We start from the raw sequence: 21,159 nt of genomic DNA on the forward strand, positions 1-21,159 counted from the left end.
TCTAAATCGAATTCCAAACTCCAGCTGCTGAGGTGCTACACAAGTTGAACAAATCTCGTTATTGTGTCTTCAACACCTTCCACAGAGATAATTAATTCAACCTAGGAAACATACCCCCCACCCCCAAACTCAGCAATCTTTAGCTTCCATTCAGACCTCTTTTTAGATACATTGTGTTCTGAACAAACTTATTTTCCCAAACTTTAGAATCTGGTTTTTCTCTCAGAGGACAGTTTTAAACTTTCTCACACCACTGAATTCTCATTCACTTCTTTTAAGGACCTCCAGAATGAACAGCATCAACATGCTCTTGGATTAATATAGCCATACTAGAACCATATCCCATCCACAAGTGGAACTCACCCATGCTGGAAAAGGTGGGACTGAAACGTTCAATCCTTTTATATGATGTTAAGAAAGTCTCTTAGTACAAATCATTTGTTAATAGCAAAGGCACAAGGCATTACAAATTCACTGCCTCAAAGACAGCAAAAAGCTAAGTTACAGAGATGACACAAGCTTAATATCAGAATTACTAAACCCCTGAATTACATGGCACTTCAACAGAATATGACCACCTCAGGATCCATGAGGCTTTTACCCAGAAGCAGATCATATCCAGGCACAGGTTTTTTGACACTGTTTCAAATCAGTAACAAGACTTTGAAATCCTACAAGTACACTTTAAAGCATGTATGGTTTACTCATTGAAGGAATAAGGCCACCATACTATAAGGTTTAAGTAAGTAAAGTGAAGTTGCTCAGTCGTGTCCGACTCTTTGCAACCCCATGGACACCAGGGTCCTCCATCCATGGGATTTTCTAGGCAAGAGTACTGGAGTGGGTTGCCATTTCCTTCTCCAGAGAATCTTCCCAACCCAGGGATCGAACCCAGGTCTCCCACATTGTAGACAGACGCTTTACCAGCTGAGCCACCAGGGAAGTAAAAGCATCTGGAATTAGTCTTATAAAGTTGAGTGAAGCTTGGTCAAGCCTTCAGGTAAAGTTCTGGTCATCTATATTCCTTTTAGGCAGTGGAAGTGTCCCTCTGAAGAAAATGGCATGGTGGTCTTAGATAACCAAGAACACTTTGCCAGCAAACAGGAAAACGTGTTGAATTTCTTGAGGGCAAACCAACTTCTCCATTCTCAGGGTTTAAGCTTGATGGTATACAGCCCTTTTGGCATTAAGGAAAAGTTAAGCAAACAATCTGTAGACTTTATATGGTGTTCAGTCTCATCTACGTACGCCCAAGAGGGTGCATAAACTACAGGCTTCATTTAGTATTTATTGCCAGGACCCTAGCAACTATTGTTTTATTGCCAGGGCTTCAGCAACTAGTTTTTTCATTTGTTTTGCCAGAACTTCAGAAACTGCTTTTTCCCATCAAACTGCTGAATCTGATCAGCAGAAGAGTAATTTTGTGTCTTTTGATGTTAATACACTTACAAAGAAAAGGTATGAATGAATATAAGAAAAAATGTGATCAAACTCCTTTACAAAATATAAACAATTCAAACATACAACAGGAAAATACACCAAGATACTCTACACACTATGGAAGTGATTCTCCAACTTTCTGGAAGCTCGCCATCAAACTGCTGCCTCTCTCCTCAGTTTCAGAATTAGTGGGTCCATGGTGGAATCAGGAAACTGCATTTCTCACAAGTCCTTCCATGTTTCTTATAGTACTGGTTTGAGGACCACACTCAAAATTCACTGCATTAGTAGAATATGGAAAGCACAGTTCTACTCTATTAGGGGAGATGAATGTTTATCACAGAACTGTGGGTTAAGGTGTCTCGATCAGGGCTAGAACAAATATTTATTTTCAAGTAAGTGTTTCTGCTTGAACTTTGGTCTGGATGCTAGTTGCTCCTTTGTGCTTGGCTAGAGTTGAAAGTTTTCCTTCCGTGGAGAAAGTGATAGCCAGACAGGCAGTCAAGCAGATTTGTGCAATTTAAGTCTGTCTTTCTTTCTACTCTTGAGAGATCTTCCCTACCTCTGTGCTTGAAAGTGGGGAGCTCTCTCTTTCCAACAGCTCTTCAAAGATCTCATTATGCATGTAAAAGAAAACATACCCGGAGGAAAGTCTAGCTTTTTGCATTTCAGCCTCTTCGATATTTGTCACCTGCAAATCATTGTAAGTGAACCACTCTTGCCTTACAAAGTCGTAGGCATCACTGATATAATGGCCTGAATTTAGGCTCTTCCCAAGATGGCTGAGAACACCAATGAGCCGGTAGGCCTGACCATCTTCCATCTCAGCTTCTCCTTTTGGTTCGTTGGATGCAGCTTCTGTCTTCTCTGTACCTAAACAGCTCTTTTTTCTAGACTTTTTATTGCGACGCAATGCAGCTGGGGAATTCACCTTGGTTCCCTGGACACCTGATTCCTTTGGTCTTTTGAGTTTCTCTGTGCACTTTTTCTTTTGAGTCTTTGGCTTTGGAAAGCTTTGAAGCAGTGCCAGCCAAAGGGCTTGTTCATAGGTTTTCATCCTTTCTTTATTTTGGGTCTGTTCAGCCACTGGGGAAACGTCTTCTGAAATTTTGGCGTTTTCATCTTTATCTTTGGTGATCTTAGCCACAGCCTCAAAATCTGCAAACATATTGATTGTCTCGTCCTCCTTTAGTTTTGGATTTTCAAACACTTTCTGACATACATCTGGGTCGCTGATGGTTATCTCTCTCAGAGAAAATGAGCAGTCTTCCATATTCATCATTAAGGCCACTGATAACAGCTCTCTTGCAACGATTAATCCATCTTGTGAGTTTGCCAATGCGGAGTCTAGTATCTTTAGTATAGAGCATTTCCCGAGGTCTTTTTGTTTCTCTTCTTCTCTTGAACCTTCATGATGAACATGATCTTTTTCTGGTTCGGGCTCATCGTCTGGTACAATGTATGAAGGCAAAGATTTCATGAATTCCGAGGTCATCTTTGCTGATGGTGTCAACTTACTGATAGCTTCAGAACTTAGGTTTCGAAAGATTTTTAAAAATTTGAGACTGATAAGATGTGCTTTCTTGTTTAAAGGAAATGGTGGTCTGGTATTTTCATTGCAATGGGAAGATATCTTTAAATTTTTGGAAATAATGACTTCTTGGTCATCCTTCTTTAAGGACCGAAACTCAGTAAAGTTATAGCGCTTCAGATGAACAATAAGGACCCTAGGTAGCCTACTGAATTCATACTTTACATGAGATTTCTTGTGTTTACACTGCTCACATGTATACTCAAGATTTTCTGTTCCAAAGAAAAGATCAAGACTAGATTGAATAGAAAAGGGAAGTGCTTGCTGTCCTTGGGGAAGACTGATGGGGAGGTAATTACTCACTTCTGTCTTAAGAACAGCATGCCCACAGGCTTTACAAGTAATAGAGCACAGCAACTCAAACTCGAAATTAGTGATGATAGGACAAAGGAGTGCTTCCTTGGCTGCACTGCCAACAAAAAATGGTTGAAGTGAATTTTCTTCCTTAGATTCAATTTTAGTCTTCCAAACTTTGTTTAATTTTCCCATGTTTTCTTTCATCTGACTTAAATAATGACCTAAAAACTCATGGGCATCATTCTGTGCATTGTCAGCAAATACGTCTGCAACTGCTGAAATGGTTTTTTTAATATTCGCAAGTAACCTCTTCTTGATATTTATGTTATAAATATCTTTCAAGACAAACAGCTGTGCCAAGCACATGCTAAGTGCATCAGGGGGAATTTTACACCATGGGTAAGTCCGATTGAGTAAATCATCACCAAATGATGGAATCAAAAATAAAGACTGTAGAACTGCATTCATGTAACAGGTATTTCCCAAATTGGGGAAGCCTTGCCATAGTTTCTCCGGGTAGTAATCAAGAGTCAGCTTGAGTCTGTCCCAATATGGGTCGTCCTTACCATACTCTGCTTCTGACAGAAATGTGAAATATATATTCTCAGACAGTTTTGGGAAAAGATTAGTGCCATGTAGGTAAGGACTGATCTTAAATAAAAATTCTAAATCTAATTTACTCTGTCTTAACCCTTTTATCCTCAATTCTTTCTTCTCATTGTGGCTTACATTTCTTAATAGGTGTCTCTTGGATTTCCCCTGTCTCACAGAGCTACTCTCTCTTTGGAAATGAGGGCTTCTTCCTCTTCCCATATTCTGCCTCTTCCCATATTCATCTTCTATTAACTGTTCATAGGTAGATGTTAGTGATTCGGATGCAGATGAAGGTGTCCCGTTTTTTTCTTCTTTCTCAAAAGACTGACTATCTGACTTCTTACCCACTTTTTGAAATGAAGTTTCATCAACTGTCTTCTGTACTGTTGTGCTGGCAAAGGCACTGCTATCCACATCAGGTTTTATGGGTGGTGGAAGATGATTTTGACAGACTCCATCTAGGAATGCCTTCAATTTTTTGACATCTTTGGAGGATATTTTTTCCATAAAAAAGAAGCTATTATTTTGGAAAGTTAAATGCAGGTGATTCACTTTTTCTCCATAGGATCTAACGACCACATCTTTAATATTATTATGTAGTTCAAAAGTTCTGCGTTCTCCATTATAGAAACAGATCACCAATTTAGTTTTCTTCTTTTTTCCCGATACTTCAACGACTGCTTCCTTTGACTTAGACATCCCATTCTTCTTGTTCCATAATCGGACAAAACCATGTGCTGCTACAGGAACCATGGTTTCTTTACAAATAAAACACACCTATCTTGAATTATTGACAATCTTAAAGTTCCAATATGTTAGTAAGTTCACCTCTGCAGACAACACCAAAGAAATAGTTCTTTAGTTCTCTATATAGAATGATCCTGTTTCAAGTGTTAGTTTTATCCTAGAGCCTCTTCAGGCTCTGGGTAATCCAGCTCGCTAGTGATAAAACCAGTATGCTTCAAGAGCTATCCACGGTTGCATGAGGGCAGTCTTGATTCCCAAAGCAAAGCCTCTATGGAAAAAAAAAATCAAGAAAAATTATTTAAGTTATCAGAGAAATGCTTGGATAGAATTCAAACCATACTCTCTCACACTAAATCTCTTTTCCACTGCATTACTAGATTCTTTCCTGATTAATTTCCACACTTCAACTGAAATCATTAAACACTTGGAAGACTTTCAGTACATAGCTGAAGGGCATAATGAACAGTGTCTCAAGTGTATGTATATGATATGCTAATCCCCTTGTCACAGAATGACCCCACAGGCCAACCACAATAAGTGAATAAGAAAGTGAGAGGCCCTATGCAGCCCTCAACCCAATGACAGATGGACAGTTGAATCTACTTCCTTCCAAATCCTGTTAGGTTTCTTTCTTTCATGTAGCACCAGAGTAAGTCCATACATTCTACCCCATGTAGCGTGGGGGCCTAACTACCACTGCTTAAAGCAGGTATCAAAGAATTGGCTAACTCCAGCTCTGGCCACAGGGTCCATATAACCATAGCTAGCTCCCTGTACTCAAAACCAGCCGGGAAGGATTGGATGTACTTAATCACTCAAAATTTTAAATTTCTGAATAACTCTGTAGTGAACCAATTTGAATAAATGAATAGCTCAGCACTTAGCACTACAAATGTTTTTTATCAGAAAGCATATGTCCAAGAATTGATTGGAAATTATATTTTCCCCCTACATAGTTAAATATTATTCCTGAATCTCGTCTATGTTATTAACTTGCTCAACAAACCCTATCTTTATGAATAATACTAAATGAAACTTCTGCTTGATTCCTATCCAAATTATCAAAAACTCAAAATTGGTGAAGCAAACATTAATGAGATTTTTGTTTTATCAAGTATTTTATCTATCTACCTACGTTTAGTAAAGTAAGGACTGCACTCATCCATATAAAAAAGTGCATATGAATCCAAGTGAGAATGATTATGTTTATCATGATGGAAACGGGGCCATAAAAACTTTGAAGCACAACTACAAATTCAAGTGCTTGGATTATTTATAGTTCACTGTCCTACTATTGGTGCTAAGTAGAAGTTTAAACTATTCCTCTCCACAAAAAGTCTTAATTGCTCCTATTTCAACCACTTGAGAGAAACTACAACCCCAGAACTGTTAGGGGAAGCACACTGATTGAAACCGCCCACCCTGGCCAGGCACCATAGTAACCATTTGCATGAGTTGTTGTATGACAGGAGATCCTGATAAGGAATATGGAACTAATAAGCCACCACCAACCAGAAGAGTTCAGCAAAGGTCGAAAGGAGACACCGCGTGTCTGTCTACTTCCCAGAATCCCTCTCAGTAGCACCCATCTTGGCTGAGCGACGCGTGCGCCACCAGGAAAGACTCTGGATTAGAATGACTGGCCAAAGACCACCCAGAAACTAATCCCATCACCATAAAACCCGAGACTGCGAGCCGCGCAGCAGAGCAAGTTCTCCTGGGTTCCCTTACCCTACTGCTCTACACCCGGGTGCCCTTTCCCAATAAAATCTCTTGCTTTGTCAGCACGTGTCTCCTCGGACAATTCTTTTCTGAGTGTTAGACAAGAGCCCACTTTTGGGGCCCTGTACGGGGGCCTCCCCCTTCCTACAACAGAACCACTTCTAGTTTGCATTTTAAAATGCTGTGATCCCAGTTGATCTGTATTTATCAAAAATAGTTATCCATTCTTTGAAATGATAGCCAAGATAATCTAGACTCTCACGGCATTTCCACTCTCTGCTTTCAGAAACACAGTGTAGAGACATGTTTCCAAAACGATGGCTCTACTTGTCATACCTTCTTCCCAGTTCAACTTGCTTCCATTTCATTCCCAAATAAAGGAGACTTCTTTGAGCCCACCGAGTACTGGAAGTGAAGATGAAGGACTGTGTTGCTGATACACAGTTTAATGGTCACTGCTCACTTTCTAGCACATCTTTAGCTTAAATCTCCTTTCTTGATTCTGCCTCATCACTCAAAGGCTTTTAGGGTTTACTCTGATTGGTAGGTTTGGGGGAAGATTTTAAACTAAAATGTATCAATTCTTTAAAACTCATCTGGAGAGAACTTTGTGACTATTCTATACAGCCTAAAGTAAACCTCAGCAGAATGATACTCTTCCTCCTTTGCCAGAACCTCACCAAATTCAAAACATATGGATGACAACTACATTTAAAAGTTATGAAAGTCAAGGTGCTTTTCTCTCATTTTTGTCCACAAACTCAGTACATTAAGTTTGATTAATCACCTACTAGTGTAACACACTGGGCTAGCTGCTGGTCTCAAAGTATAACCAGAAACTCATAAAGTTGCACTACTCCTATCAAATTTGGAGACATGGCCTACAGTGTCAAGAACTTGTTCCTAAGGTAGAAATACTCCAGGTAGAAATGTCTGCTTTGTTGTTATTCTACTAATTCACTTTACATTGATCTTCTTGGTCACTAAGTATTTGCTAAGCACCTGCCTTATGCTGATTATGAGCTCTTGAGTGTCTGCTTCATGCCAAGTATTGCAGTCAGTGTTCTCAGGGACAAAAGGATGTGAGCACTCACTGTCACTAAACATCTTAGACTCTAAACATCACTGTGTAAACATCACAGTTAAAGGGGCCTTGCTTCCAGTGGGAGAATCTGGGAAAATATCATTTCACTGCCATTTTCTTGAGCTTAACACATACCACAGGTGGGAGCTGTATTTTGCAAAAGAGAAGATCACCTGGACTGAGATTTCTCAAGCCCTACCCACAACTCTGCAAAATGATGAGGCTTAACCTAATGTTTTGCGGAGCAAATAAGAAATTGGTCCTTGGGAAGAATGCCTGCAAACTTGAGAACTTGGAAACCCAGGTTATCCATTCTGTAGTAAGATAATGTAATGAGGACTTGTGAGGATTTACCCTCTGTATCCCTTATTCCCACCATTCATGCTGTCATTATTTCAAGAATTCGAAGTGATAGAACAAAGGCAAACCTAGCATATGGGGAGAAATCCTGCACGGTTACTCAAGCAAGCCTTACTGGATAGAAATGATGCAGGACCCATGAGGTGGAATGCTAGGCACAGAATGCACTAAGTAGAAAAGACGGGACCGGATAGTACCAGAGGTTTCCAGTAATTCCTAGGTATCTCCACAAAGCCTAAACAAGAGCTGGAAAAACCCAACAACTTCAACTCACACTTATTTTAAACTAAACATAGCTTAGTGTCCTAGGATAAGCCAAATACACTATCAGGGCCATTAAGATAACTGAAAAATGATCATCTTTTTCCTTTGATGACTCTATGCTATAAGACTATGATCCTAGGTAGAATATACTTAATAAGCACATTGAATTTCCCAAGACAGTGCAAAATAAAAGTATTTTCCCCACCAATTAGGTGACATGTTTTAATCTGGGCTTAGAAACTATGGTCACCATACAAAATATATGGTTATGAATATGTTGGTATTGGCAAATGGGAAGTGGGGATTTTCAAAACCCAATAGGCATTCATTATTCATTCATTCCTGAAACAAATTTGTATGGCACACTAGCAAGCATTGTATTAAGCACCAGCTATAGAAAAATGAAAAAAAAAAACCACCCAAGATTACATAAAACTTTCATTCTAGTAGAGGGATAATAATATACAAATATCAAATATATAGAATACCAGATGGTGGTAACTGTCAAAGAAAACATTAAGTTAAGAGGACAGGGTGTGCCCCAGGCTTGATGGGGATGTACTTGCTGCCTTCCCTAGAGTGGCCCGAGAAGGATGGACTGATAAGGATGACATCACATAGCAAGGCCTTGAAGGAAGTGAGGAAGCAAACACTTAGATGCAGGGTGCTCCAGGCAGGAGGAAGAATAAGTAACAAGGCCCGCAGGTGCGCTTCACATGTTATAAACAGAAAGCAGGTCGGCATGGCTGGAGATCAGTGAAGAAACTTCAAGACAGAAGAGAAAGAAGGTGCGAACGTTTTGTAAACAAGCAAACCAAGAGAGTGAGTGGACTGGTAAACTTGCTGAGCAGCACAAAGGGTCCACTTCAGGCTAGCGGTCATGAATTTACAGCAAAACCAATGGGCAGGTTTGAGTTTTTCTGCAGCTATACCTAGCTGCCCAGCTGCCATGGTGCAGATATGTAATACACAGAGCTATGAATTTAACTTTGCTCAAGATTTTGCCATTAATAACCAAGTAAGAAGGAAATGACTAACCTAGACAGCATATTAAAAAGCAGAGACATTACTTTGCCAACAAAGGTCCATCTAGTCAAGGCTATGGTTTTTCCAGTAGTCATGTATGGATGTGAGAGCTGGACTATAAAGAAAGCTGAGTGCTGAAGAATTGATGCTTTTGAACTGTGATGTTGGAGAAGACTCTTGAAAGTCCCTTGGACTGCAAAGAGATCCAACCAGTCCATGCTAAAGGAAATCAGTCCTGAATATTCATTGGAAGGACTGATGCTGAAGCTGAAACTCCAATATTTTGGCCACCTAATGTGAAGAACTGACTCATATGAAAAGATCCTGATGCTGGGAAACACTGAAGGCGGGAGGAGAAGGGGACGACAGAGGATGACATGGTTGGATGGCATCACCGACTCAATGGACATGAGTTTGAGTAAGCTCCAGGAGTTGGTGATGGACAGGGAGGCCTGGCGTGCTGCAGTGCGTGGGGTCACAAAGAGTCAGACACGACTGAGCAACTGAACTGAACTGAACTGAAGAAGGAAAAGTCAGGTGTCAGAAGGAAGTGATTATAAATATGGACTAGAAAGGGTGAAATGGGAGTGGAGAACAGAAACATGGAGACATAGCCTAAATCTCATGAGATATTGGGGATGGGGCTGGGGTTGGGGTAGAAGCATCAGGGGACCAGGAGTTCAGCTCCCACTTCTGTAGCTGTACTTCTGCCCCGTGCTTCTGAGCAGCTGTCAACTGCCTGTAGACTTCCTTCTCAAATGCTACTGCCGTCTTCCTTTTGGTTCTTCCACTTTCTCCCTTGGCCCCAAAGCTGGAAGTAACTAACGGGGATGGGGGTGGAGAGATGAAAGTTAGGAGTATGTGGACAGGGTTAGAGGCAGGCAGGATCAGATGGGGGAGGGGGAAGAGAAAACCATCCCCATCCCCTCTCTTTTTTCAACTTCCCAAGTCTGGGTTAAAGGTCAACACATCAAGAGGCACACTGCCTTTAGGGCATTAGCAATTAAATCCTGTCATTATGTTTGGCCCCAGCTTCAGTGCACATGGCTTTTCAAAATGATTGGATCAGGGCAAACTGCTTCTTTCTCTGGTTTAAAGGTGCATTTCTGCACTCAGCAAATGTCCACGTCATTGTATAGCATTGTATAGCATTGAAATGCCATTATTTTGCCTCTTGACATACACTGCACATAAATCTCTCCATAGGAGGCGAGGACCAAAATGAGAAGGAATCTCCACTAGCAAATTGTTCCCATGAACTACTCAAGCTTTGAACCTTTTCTCAGAGACAGGTTTGGCAGAGCTTTTTTGTTGTTGTTTTTCATTCTTCTAAAATGATTATGTTAGTGCTATTAATAAGACATAGTTGATTAGGAAAACAGAATGCAGATTATTTTCCAGAAATTAAATATGATTTCATTAAGAAAGTGCTCTTTCATGAGAAAGTGCACTTGTTACATTGAAACCAGAATATTTGTTGGTACCTAGTCAAATATGGACATCAACTATGTACAAGATGTGAAGATGAAGCAATGAAGCACTCCCGACCTCAGATAGGTTGTAAGCCAAATATACTGGAAAATGGCAGTTCAAGGAAAACGTATTAAGTAAAATTCAGTTAGTGTTGGGCTTCCTTGGTGGCTCACACGGTAAAGAATCTGCCTGGAACGTGGGAGACTTAGGTTCGATTTCTGGGTCAGAAAGATCCCCTGGAGGAGGGCATGGCACCCCACTCCAATATTCTTGCCTGGAGAATCCTCATGGACAGAGAAGCCTGGTGGGCTACAGTTCACGGGGTCGCAAAGAGTCAGACATGATTGAAGTGACTAACACACACACACTTTCAGCTATTGTTACATAAAAGTTCATGGGTTTTCTGCTATCTCAGCTTCTTATGGCATTTCTTCTCTGCCTGAAGTTTGCACATAATCTCCCTATTTTTGTCTTAGTTCTATTCTTCCTTTTAAGATCGAGTCCAAGTCTCAGTTCATTCAGAATGAGTGTTAGGGCTGAGTTTTCATGCCTCAGAAACTCAGAGCATTCACTTTTTTAAGACTGTCACTTAGCCTATGCTACCTTGCATGGCTGCTTCACATGAACTGACCACAAAGTTAACAAGTGCCAGAGAATGACGAGTGGGTGTACTCGTCATTCTGTACTCAACTGTACTCCAATTTATTTTCAGTCAGCGTGGAGTGAAACTGTCTTTCCCAAGGGAAATCATAAAGCTGGACAAGTAGGAGTCCTTTAAGGGTTGGGATCAAAGAACTCTAACTTTCCTTAAGAAAACAGTGTCCAAAGTTTTAAGATGAGGGCCGGCAGGACAGGAAGGGGGTAAAATTAAATGGGCTGGAACTGTTACGGGAACATCAAGCTATCACATGAAGAGACCAGGTTAAATGAGACGGGAGACTGAACAGGTGAAAATTACCATCCATAGAATTTCAAAGGCACACACGACGCTTAAATGAAGCAATTCTATTACGGTTTTGTCCTCAAGATATAATTGCAAAACTGTTAATCTTTGAAACAATCAGTATATTTAACTTAAATAACTTTTAAATGACCTATAAAATGAGAATTTCCCTCTTTTCTTGCAATATTGGCAAAGATGCAATATCAGTAAATAAAAAAAAAACACATTACATAAGAATTGCTACACCTATGTAGAATATCAATTAGTTATCAAATATAATTTGAAATAAGGGAAAGTCATTAATAAGGAGCACTGTGGCATTTCCCTTACTCCCACATGGAAGTCAAGTGTGGCATAGGAACTAAGATTGGGGAATCACTTCCAAAAGAGATGTGTGGCTGCATCTCACACTCTGGTTGCACACTTATTAAGCAGCTAAAATGTTTAATTCCAAACTCATGTGCTAGAATGTGAGAGACTTGGGAATACTTGACATGTTTACTCTGGAGGTGGAAGGGCAAAGAAACCAGTGCCTGCTCAAGCTGAAAAGTCAGGATATAGAATGAAGTGACCCCGATCACAGGGCAAGAGGAGGCCACAGTGAAAGCAAGTTCTACTTGCTCTATTTGGACATGAAACTGTACAACAGGCCTCCTGAGTCAGAATCATGCTCACGTGATTCTGCACAAGGCCCCAAGCGGAAGTGTTTGGGCAGCCATTTTGAACCAGGAACTCTGGTCTTAAGGGCTGGTTGCAAGGCCTCTGCGTGCAGTGCCTTATGAGCAAGTGAAACTGGAGGAAATACCAAGGAAAAGTGAACCTCTCTGAGTGTCCCTCAATGTGGAGAAACTTTTCATCTTTAACCTAGATGTTTTATCATCAGTGCTGTATAGATGGAGAAGTCTAGAGGCTACTGTAAAAACTGAAGACCAGAAGCAGGAGGCTTAAATACAAAACCTGAAAACATTAGAGAACTCTTGAATTCAGGGAACATTAAGCAATAGGAGCTCATCAAATGCCTTCATACTTACACTGAAACCAAGCTCCACCCAAGGGCCAACAAGTTCCAAAACAAGACATATCACTCAAATTCTCCAGCAACACAGGAACACTCCCCTGAGCTTGAATATACAGGCAGCTCAAAATTATTCCAAAACCTTTGATGTCTCATAACCCATCACTGGTCACTCCACTGCACTCCAGAGAGAAGAAACCCAGCTCCACCCACCGGAACTCCAAGATAAGCCTCCCTAACCAGGAAACCTTGACAAGCCACTGATAGAACCCCACCCACAGTGAGGAAGCTCCATAATAAAGAGAACTCCACAAATCACCAGAATATAAAAAGACCACCCCAAACGCAGCAATATAACCAAGATGAAGAGACAGAGGAATACTCAGCAGGTAAAGGAACAGGAGAGTTGCCCACCAAACCAAACAAAAGAGGAAGAAGTAGGGAATCTACCTGAGAAGGAATTCCGAATATTGATAGTGAAAATGATCCAAAATCTTGAAATCAAAATGGAATCACAGATAAATAGCCTAGAGACAAGGATTGAGAAGATGCAAGAAAGGTTTAACAAGGACCTAGAAGAAATAAAAAAGAGTCAAAATATAATGAATAATGCAATAAATGAGATCAGAAACACTCTGGAGGCAACAAATAGTAGAATAACGGAGGCAGAAGATAGGATTAGTGAAATAGAAGATAGAATGGTAGAAATAAATGAATCAGAGAGGAAACAAGAAATACGAATTAAAAGAAACGAGGACAATCTCAGAGACCTCCAGGACAATATGAAACGCTCCAACATTCGAATTATAGGAGTCCCAGAAGAAGAAGACAGAAAGAAAGATCATGAGAAAATCCTTGAGGAGATAATAGTTGAAAACTTCCCTAAAATGGGGAAGGAAATAATCACCCAAGTCCAAGAAACACAGAGAGTTCCAAATAGGATAAACCCAAGGCGAAACACCCCAAGACACATATTAATTAAATTAACTAAGGTCAAACACAAAGAACAAATATTAAAAGCAGCAAGGGAAAAACAACAAATAACACACAAGGGGATTCCCATAAGGATAACAGCTGATCTTTCAATAGAAACTCTTCAGGCCAGGAGGGAATGGCAAGACATACTTAAAGTGATGAAAGACAATAACCTACAGCCCAGATTACTGTACCCAGCAAGGATCTCATTCAAATACGAAGGAGAAATCAAAAGCTTTACAGACAAGCAAAAGCTGAGAGAATTCAGCACCACCAAACCAGCTCTCCAACAAATTCTAAAGGATATTCTCTAGACAGGAAACCGAAAAGGGTGTATAAACCCGAACCCAAAACAATAAAGTAAATGGTAACGGGATCATACTTATCAATAATTACCTTAAACGTAAATGGGTTGAACGCCCCAACCAAAAGGCAAAGACTGGCCGAATGGATACAAAAACAAGACCCCTCTATATGTTGCTTACAAGAGACCCACCTCAAAACAAGGGACACATATAGACTGAAAGTGAAGGGCTGGAATAAGATATACCACGCAAATAGAGACCAAAAGAAAGCAGGAGTGGCAATACTCATATCTGATAAAATAGACTTTAAAACAAAGGCTGTGAAAAGAGACAAAGAAGGTCACTACATAATGATCAAAGGATCAATCCAAGAAGAAGATATAACAATTATAAATATATATGCACCCAATATAGGAGCACCGCAATATGTAAGACAAATGCTAACAAGTATGAAAGGGGAAATCAACAATAACACAATAATAGTGGGAGACTTTAATACCCCACTCACACCTATGGACAGATCAACTAAACAGAAAATTAACAAAGAAACGCAAACTTTAAATGATACATTAGATCAATTAGACCTAATTGATATCTATAGGACATTTCACCCCAAAACAATGAATTTCACCTTTTTTTCAAGTGCTCATGGAACCTTCTCCAGGATAGATCACATCCTGGGCCATAAATCTAAACTTGATAAATTCAAAAAAATCGAAATCATTCCAAGCATCTTTTCTGACCATAATGCATTAAGATTAGATCTCAATTACAGGAGAAAAACTACTAAAAATTCCAACATATGGAGGTTGAACAACACACTTCTGAATAACCAACAAATCACAGAAGAAATCAAAAAAGAAATCAAAATATGCATAGAAACTAATGAAAATGAAAACACAACAACCCAAAACCTGTGGGACACTATAAAAGCAGTGCTAAGAGGAAAGTTCATAGCAATACAGGCATACCTCAAGAAACAAGAAAAAAGTCAAATAAATAACCTAACTCTACAACTAAAGCAACTAGAAAAGGAAGAATTGGAGAACCCCAGAGTTAGTAGAAGGAAAGAAATCTTAAAAATTAGGGCAGAAATAAATGCTAAAGAAACAAAAGAGACCATAGCAAAAATCAACAAGGCCAAAAGCTGGTTCTTTGAAAGGATAAATAAAATTGACAAACCACTAGCCAGACTCATCAAGAAGCAAAGAGAGAAAAATCAAATCAATAAAATTAGAAATGAAAATGGAGAGATCACAACAGACGACACAGAAATACAAAAGATCATAAGAGACTACTATCAGCAGTTGTATGCCAATAAAATGGACAATGTGGAAGAAATGGACAAATTCTTAGAAAAGTACAATTTTCCAAAACTGAACCAGGAAGAAATAGAAAATCTTAACAGACCCATCACCAGCACGGAAATTGAAACTGTAATCAGAAATCTTCCAGCAAACAAAAGCCCAGGTCCAGACGGCTTCACAGCTGAATTCTACCAAAAATTTCGAGAAGAGCTAACACCTATCCTACTCAAACTCTTCCAGAAAATTGCAGAGGAAGGTAAACTTCCAAACTCATTCTATGAGGCCACCATCACCCTAATACCAAAACCTGACAAAGATGTCACAAAAAAAGAAAACTACAGGCCAATATCACTGATGAACATAGATGCAAAAATCCTCAACAAAATTCTAGCAATCAGAATCCAACAACATATTAAAAAGATCATACACCATGACCAAGTGGGCTTTATCCCAGGGATGCAAGGATTCTTCAATATCCGCAAATCAATCAATGTAATTCACCACATTAACAAATTGAAAAATAAAAACCATATGATTATCTCAATAGATGCAGAGAAGGCCTTTGACAAAAATTCAACATCCATTTATGATAAAAACTCTCCAGAAAGCAGGAATAGAAGGAACATACCTCAACATAATAAAAGCTATATATGACAAACCCACTGCAAACATTATCCTTAATGGTGAAAAATTGAAAGCATTTCCCCTAAAGTCAGGAACAAGACAAGGGTGTCCACTTTCACCGCTACTATTCAACATAGTTCTGGAAGTTTTGGCCACAGCAATCAGAGCAGAAAAAGAAATAAAAGGAATCCAAATTGGAAAAGAAGAAGTAAAACTCTCACTGTTTGCAGATGACATGATCCTCTACATGGAAAACCCTAAAGACTCCACCAGAAAATTACTAGAGCTCATCAATGAATATAGTAAAGTTGCAGGATATAAAATCAACACACAGAAATCCCTTGCATTCCTATACACTAATAATGAGAAAGTAGAAAAAGAAATTAAGGAAACAATTCCATTCACCATTGCAACAAAAAGAATAAAATACTTAGGAATATATCTACCCAAAGAAACTAAAGACCTATATATAGAAAACTATAAAACACTGATGAAAGAAATCAAAGAGGACACTAATAGATGGAGAAATATACCATGTTCATGGATTGGAAGAATCAATATAGTGAAAATGAGTATACTACCCAAAGCAATTTACAAATTCAACGCAATCCCTATCAAGCTACCAGCCATATTTTTCACAGAACTAGAACAAATAATTTCAAGATTTGTATGGAAATACAAAAAACCTCGAATAGCCAAAGCAATCTTGAGAAAGAAGAATGGAACTGGAGGAATCAACTTGCCTGACTTCAGGCTCTACTACAAAGCCACAGTCATCAAAACAGTATGGTACTGGCACAAAGACAGACATATAGATCAATGGAACAAAATAGAAAGCCCAGAGATAAATCCACACACATATGGACACCTTATCTTTGACAAAGGAGGCAAGAATATACAATGGAGTAAAGACAATCTCTTTAACAAGTGGTGCTGGGAAAACTGGTCAACCACTTGTAAAAGAATGAAACTAGATCACTTTCTAACACCGCACACAAAAATAAACTCAAAATGGATTAAAGATCTAAATGTAAGACCAGAAACTATAAAACTCCTAGAGGAGAATATAGGCAAAACACTCTCAGACATAAATCACAGCAGGATCCTCTATGATCCACCTCCCAGAATTCTGGAAATAAAAGCAAAAATAAACAAATGGGATCTAATTAAAATTAAAAGCTTCTGCACAACAAAGGAAACTATAAGCAAGGTGAAAAGACAGCCTTCTGAATGGGAGAAAATAATAGCAAATGAAGCAACTGACAAACAACTAACCTCAAAAATATACAAGCAACTTATGCAGCTCAATTCCAGAAAAATAAACGACCCAATCAAAAAATGGGCCAAAGAACTAAATAGACATTTCTCCAAAGAAGACATACGGATGGCTAACAAACACATGAAAAGATGCTCAACATCACTCATTATCAGAGAAATGCAAATCAAAACCACAATGAGGTACCACTTCACACCAGTCAGAATGGCTGCGATCCAAAAATCTGCAAGCAACAAATGCTGGAGAGGGTGTGGAGAAAAGGGAACCCTCCTACACTGTTGGTGGGAATGCAAACTAGTACAGCCACTATGGAGAACAGTGTGGAGATTCCTTAAAAAATTGCAAATAGAACTACCTTATGACCCAGCAATCCCACTGCTGGGTATACACACCGAGAAAACCAGAATTGAAAGAGACACATGTACCCCAATGTTCATCGCAGCACTGTTTATAATAGCCAGGACATGGAAACAACCTAGATGTCCATCAGCAGATGAATGGATAAGGAAGCTTTGGTACATATACACGATGGAGTATTACTCAGCCGTTAAAAAGAATTCATTTGAATCAGTTCTGATGAGATGGATGAAACTGGAGCCGATTATACAGAGTGAAGTAAGCCAGAAAGAAAAACACCAATACAGTATACTAACACATATATATGGAACTTAGAAAGATGGCAATGACGACCCTGTATGCAAGACAGGAAAAAAGACACAGCTGTGTATAATGGACTTTTGGACTCAGAGAGAGAGGGAGAGGGCGGGATGATTTGGGAGAATGGCATTCTATCATGTATACTATCATGTAAGAATTGAATCGCCAGTCTATGTCTGACGCAGGATACAGCATGATTGGGGCTGGTGCATGGGGATCACCCACAGAGATGTTATGGGGAGGGAGGTGGGAGGGGGTTTCATGTTTGGGTACACATGTAAGAATTAAAGATTTTAAAATTTAATAAAAAAAAAAAATTAAAAAAAAAAAAAGAAACTGTACAACATTTGATGGACTAAGTGGCAGATAAATGGACTACAACCTCATGAGGAAAATCATCCCAAACTGTTTGCCAGAAAAAGGTGATCCTCCAGGTAAGAGGCCCTTGGGAACACTGCAGAAACGTAGGAAGTGAGGTGAGAAATCACAGATTAGCTGGGTACCCTGGTTCTTTCCTGTGTACAGCAAATAGCAAAGCCCCATCCCCAAAAAGCTTTGAGGAAATACTTTTAGGATAATTAGTGGAGTAGATTCTGCTGAGGTGGATCAAGCAGGATGTTTTTGGTCTCACATGACACAAGAGGGAGCTACAGCATTTTCCTTTCTAAGGTAAGAAAGTGAAAGTGTTAGACACTCAGTCCTGTCTGACTCTGTGACCCCAAGGACTGTAGCCCACCAGGATCCTCTGTCCATGGAATTCTCCAGGCAAGAAAACTGCAGTGGGTTGCCATTTCCTTCTCCAGGGGATCCTCCTGACCCTGGGATTGAACCTGGGTCTCCTGACCCTGGGATTGAACCTGGGTCTCCCACATTGCAGGCAGACTCCTTACCAACTGAGCCACTAGGGAAGACCCTTTTCTAAAGTAAGGAGAAGGAGGGCAGCAATTCCAACACATCTGCAGCTTGGTTATGGATAAATGTGACACTGTCAGGCCTAGGAAGAGCTATGAGGGAACTTTACAAAGCCACTTTTGGGGAAAACAAACTCAAAAATGTATTAGATGCCACAAGTGCTGGAATTAAAATCTGTTCTCATACCTTTAAAACATGCATCTGTCTTGTCTGAAAGATCAGTTAGTTACATGAACAGGAGAAATGCAAAGTTGCCTTAACTTGTTCATTGCTTTATTTTAATTTGTCTGTAAATAGTCTTAGGAATGGATTCCCAAAACCTAAGTCATACCTCCAATTCTTCTAAAACAGCAATTCTTATTCATCTCCCTACTTAAGCAGTCCCTCATTTTGCATACCAGTTTTTTCCCTCTTTGCTGCCATTAACAAAAATGCCTGTGTGTGCACGTGTATGAGAGAGAGAACACTTCAAAAAATCAAAGTAAGTACTCCTGCTTCCAGTGACTCTAACTCATTGTTTGAAAAAAACAGAGCTCCTCTCAGCTTAGTCATCTTGGAATGAAAAGGAACTCACAAAGCTGAAATGAGAAAATGAGCAGCTGCTCTGGACTTGCATCCTTGCACAGCATCCCTAGAGTCCAACAAAGCACCTCATTCCTTCTTTCTCTGCTGATATTTTAGTGATGTTTATGTGGTGCTAATGGAAGCACTCCTCAAGTGAAAAAGGCAGAGCTAAGAAGCTCTGCTCCAAAAGATGAGCTCATTTATAAAAAAGCAGTCAAGAAAAACATACCACCTTGCTTCAGAGGGCCTACAATCCTTCAAAATGTAATACTGAATCAGTGTGCTATACACCTGAAACTAACACATTATAAATCAACTGTACTCCAATTTAAAAAGGAAGGGGGTGCTGAACTTGCTTTCATTTTCCACCCATAGGACTATGACTTTACTAGCCCTGAATGAACTCTTAAAGAAGAAAGGAAGACATGACTAACCAAGCAGTAGTAGCCTTTAGCAAGAAACACTAGGTTACCACTCAAATGTTTTAAACTTATAACCAATGATCAAGGCATACATAGCTCAAATGTTACCTCTCTCATGAATCTGTCCACCAGTCTCCCAACTCAGTGCTATCCCTCTTTCCTCAATTCTTGCTTCTTATCTCTGTTAACTTTAAAAAAAACACATGATGGGAGGCAGGGCACATGTACTCCCCCAGTAGATAAGTGCTGAGAACCAAAGTCATATACCCCATATAGCTTCCTGTCTATATTCGCATGAGTCTTCTATTCCACTATTTTCATCAATATGACGTTCCTACCCAAAATGACTTGGCCCAGAAAGATACATGCTGCAAACAGCTTTTCAGTTCATTCCAGCAGCTCTTCAAAACAAAGCCTCGACTAACAGTTTATATCCCACAACTTTTTCAACCTCTTGCCTCCAAATCCTTGTTGTGCCATACCCACCATTCTAATCTATTTTATCATGATTGTTACCCAATCAGAATCAAGCATCAATCTTTACCCAAGTCAGATTCTCCATGGATTATTACTTGTGTGTCATTTTCCCAAGACACACCTATCTTTTGGATAGGTGAAACCTTATTTTTTTTAATATATGAAGAAAGCTTTATTTTTTCCATAAACAAAGCTGAGCACCAAAGAACTGATGCTTTTGAACTGGGATGTTGGAGAAGACTTGAGAGTCCCTTGGACTGCAAGGAGATTAAACCAGTCAATCCTAAAGGAAATCAGTCCTGAATATTCATTGGAAGGACTGATGCTGAAGCTCCAATACTCTGACCACCTGATGCGAAGAACTGACTCATTGGAAAAGACCCTGATGCTGGGAAAGATTGAAGGCAGGAGGAGAAGGGGATGACAGAGGATGAGACGGTTGGATTGCCTCGCTGACTCGATAGACATGAGTTTGAGCAAGCTCCAGGAGTTGGTGATTGGCAGGGAGGCCTGGCGTGCTGCAATTCAGGGGATCAGGCTACTCACTCCAGTATTCTGGCCTGGAGAATTCATTCCATGGACTGTATAGTCCATGGGTCACAGAGTCGGACACGACTGAGTGACTGAACTGAACCATATGGGACAGCACAAATAAGATGACTGTAGGCATAGCTTAATTACTTGCCAGTTCTGGAAATTCTGCCATTATATTTACTTCCATATGGCTTTCCAATCCCCCTTCCAGACTGTTGAGGACATCTGACACAGTTATCAACAGACACTAGAGCCCAGACATCTTGGAGTGTGAAGTCAAGTGGGCCTTAGGAAGCATCACTATGAACAAAGCTAGTGAAAGTGATGAAATTACAGCTGAGTTATTTCAGATTCTAAAAGATGATGCTGTTAAAGTGCTGCACTCAACATGCCAGCAAATTTGGAAAACTCAGCAATAGCCACAGAACTGGAAAAGGTCAGTTTTTATTACAATTCCAAAGAAGTGAAAGTTGCTCAGTCATGTCTGACTCTGTGACCTATGGACTATACAGTCCATGGAATGAATTCTCCAGGCCAGAATACTGGAGTG

At 39.8% G+C, this 21,159-nt stretch overlaps 1 protein-coding gene across 1 annotated transcript; it reads right to left on the reverse strand.

Moving 5' to 3' along the window:
* Positions 1 to 1,978: 1,978 nt before the first annotated feature.
* On the reverse strand, positions 1,979 to 4,675 carry USP26 (ubiquitin specific peptidase 26). The gene has a single exon (XM_068963122.1). It carries the CDS (start codon positions 4,673 to 4,675, stop codon positions 1,979 to 1,981), a length of 2,697 nt encoding a protein of 898 aa, XP_068819223.1.
* Between the last annotated feature and the right edge of the window lie 16,484 nt (positions 4,676 to 21,159).

The sequence above is a fragment of the Capricornis sumatraensis genome, chromosome X (genome assembly GCF_032405125.1).
Source record: "Capricornis sumatraensis isolate serow.1 chromosome X, serow.2, whole genome shotgun sequence".
NCBI lineage: Eukaryota > Metazoa > Chordata > Mammalia > Artiodactyla > Bovidae > Capricornis > Capricornis sumatraensis.

Coding starts and splice junctions, on each gene's coding strand:
- USP26 (XM_068963122.1), bottom strand. CDS start 4,675: ATGGTTCCTGTAGCAGCACATGGTTTTGTCCGATTATGGAACAAGAAG.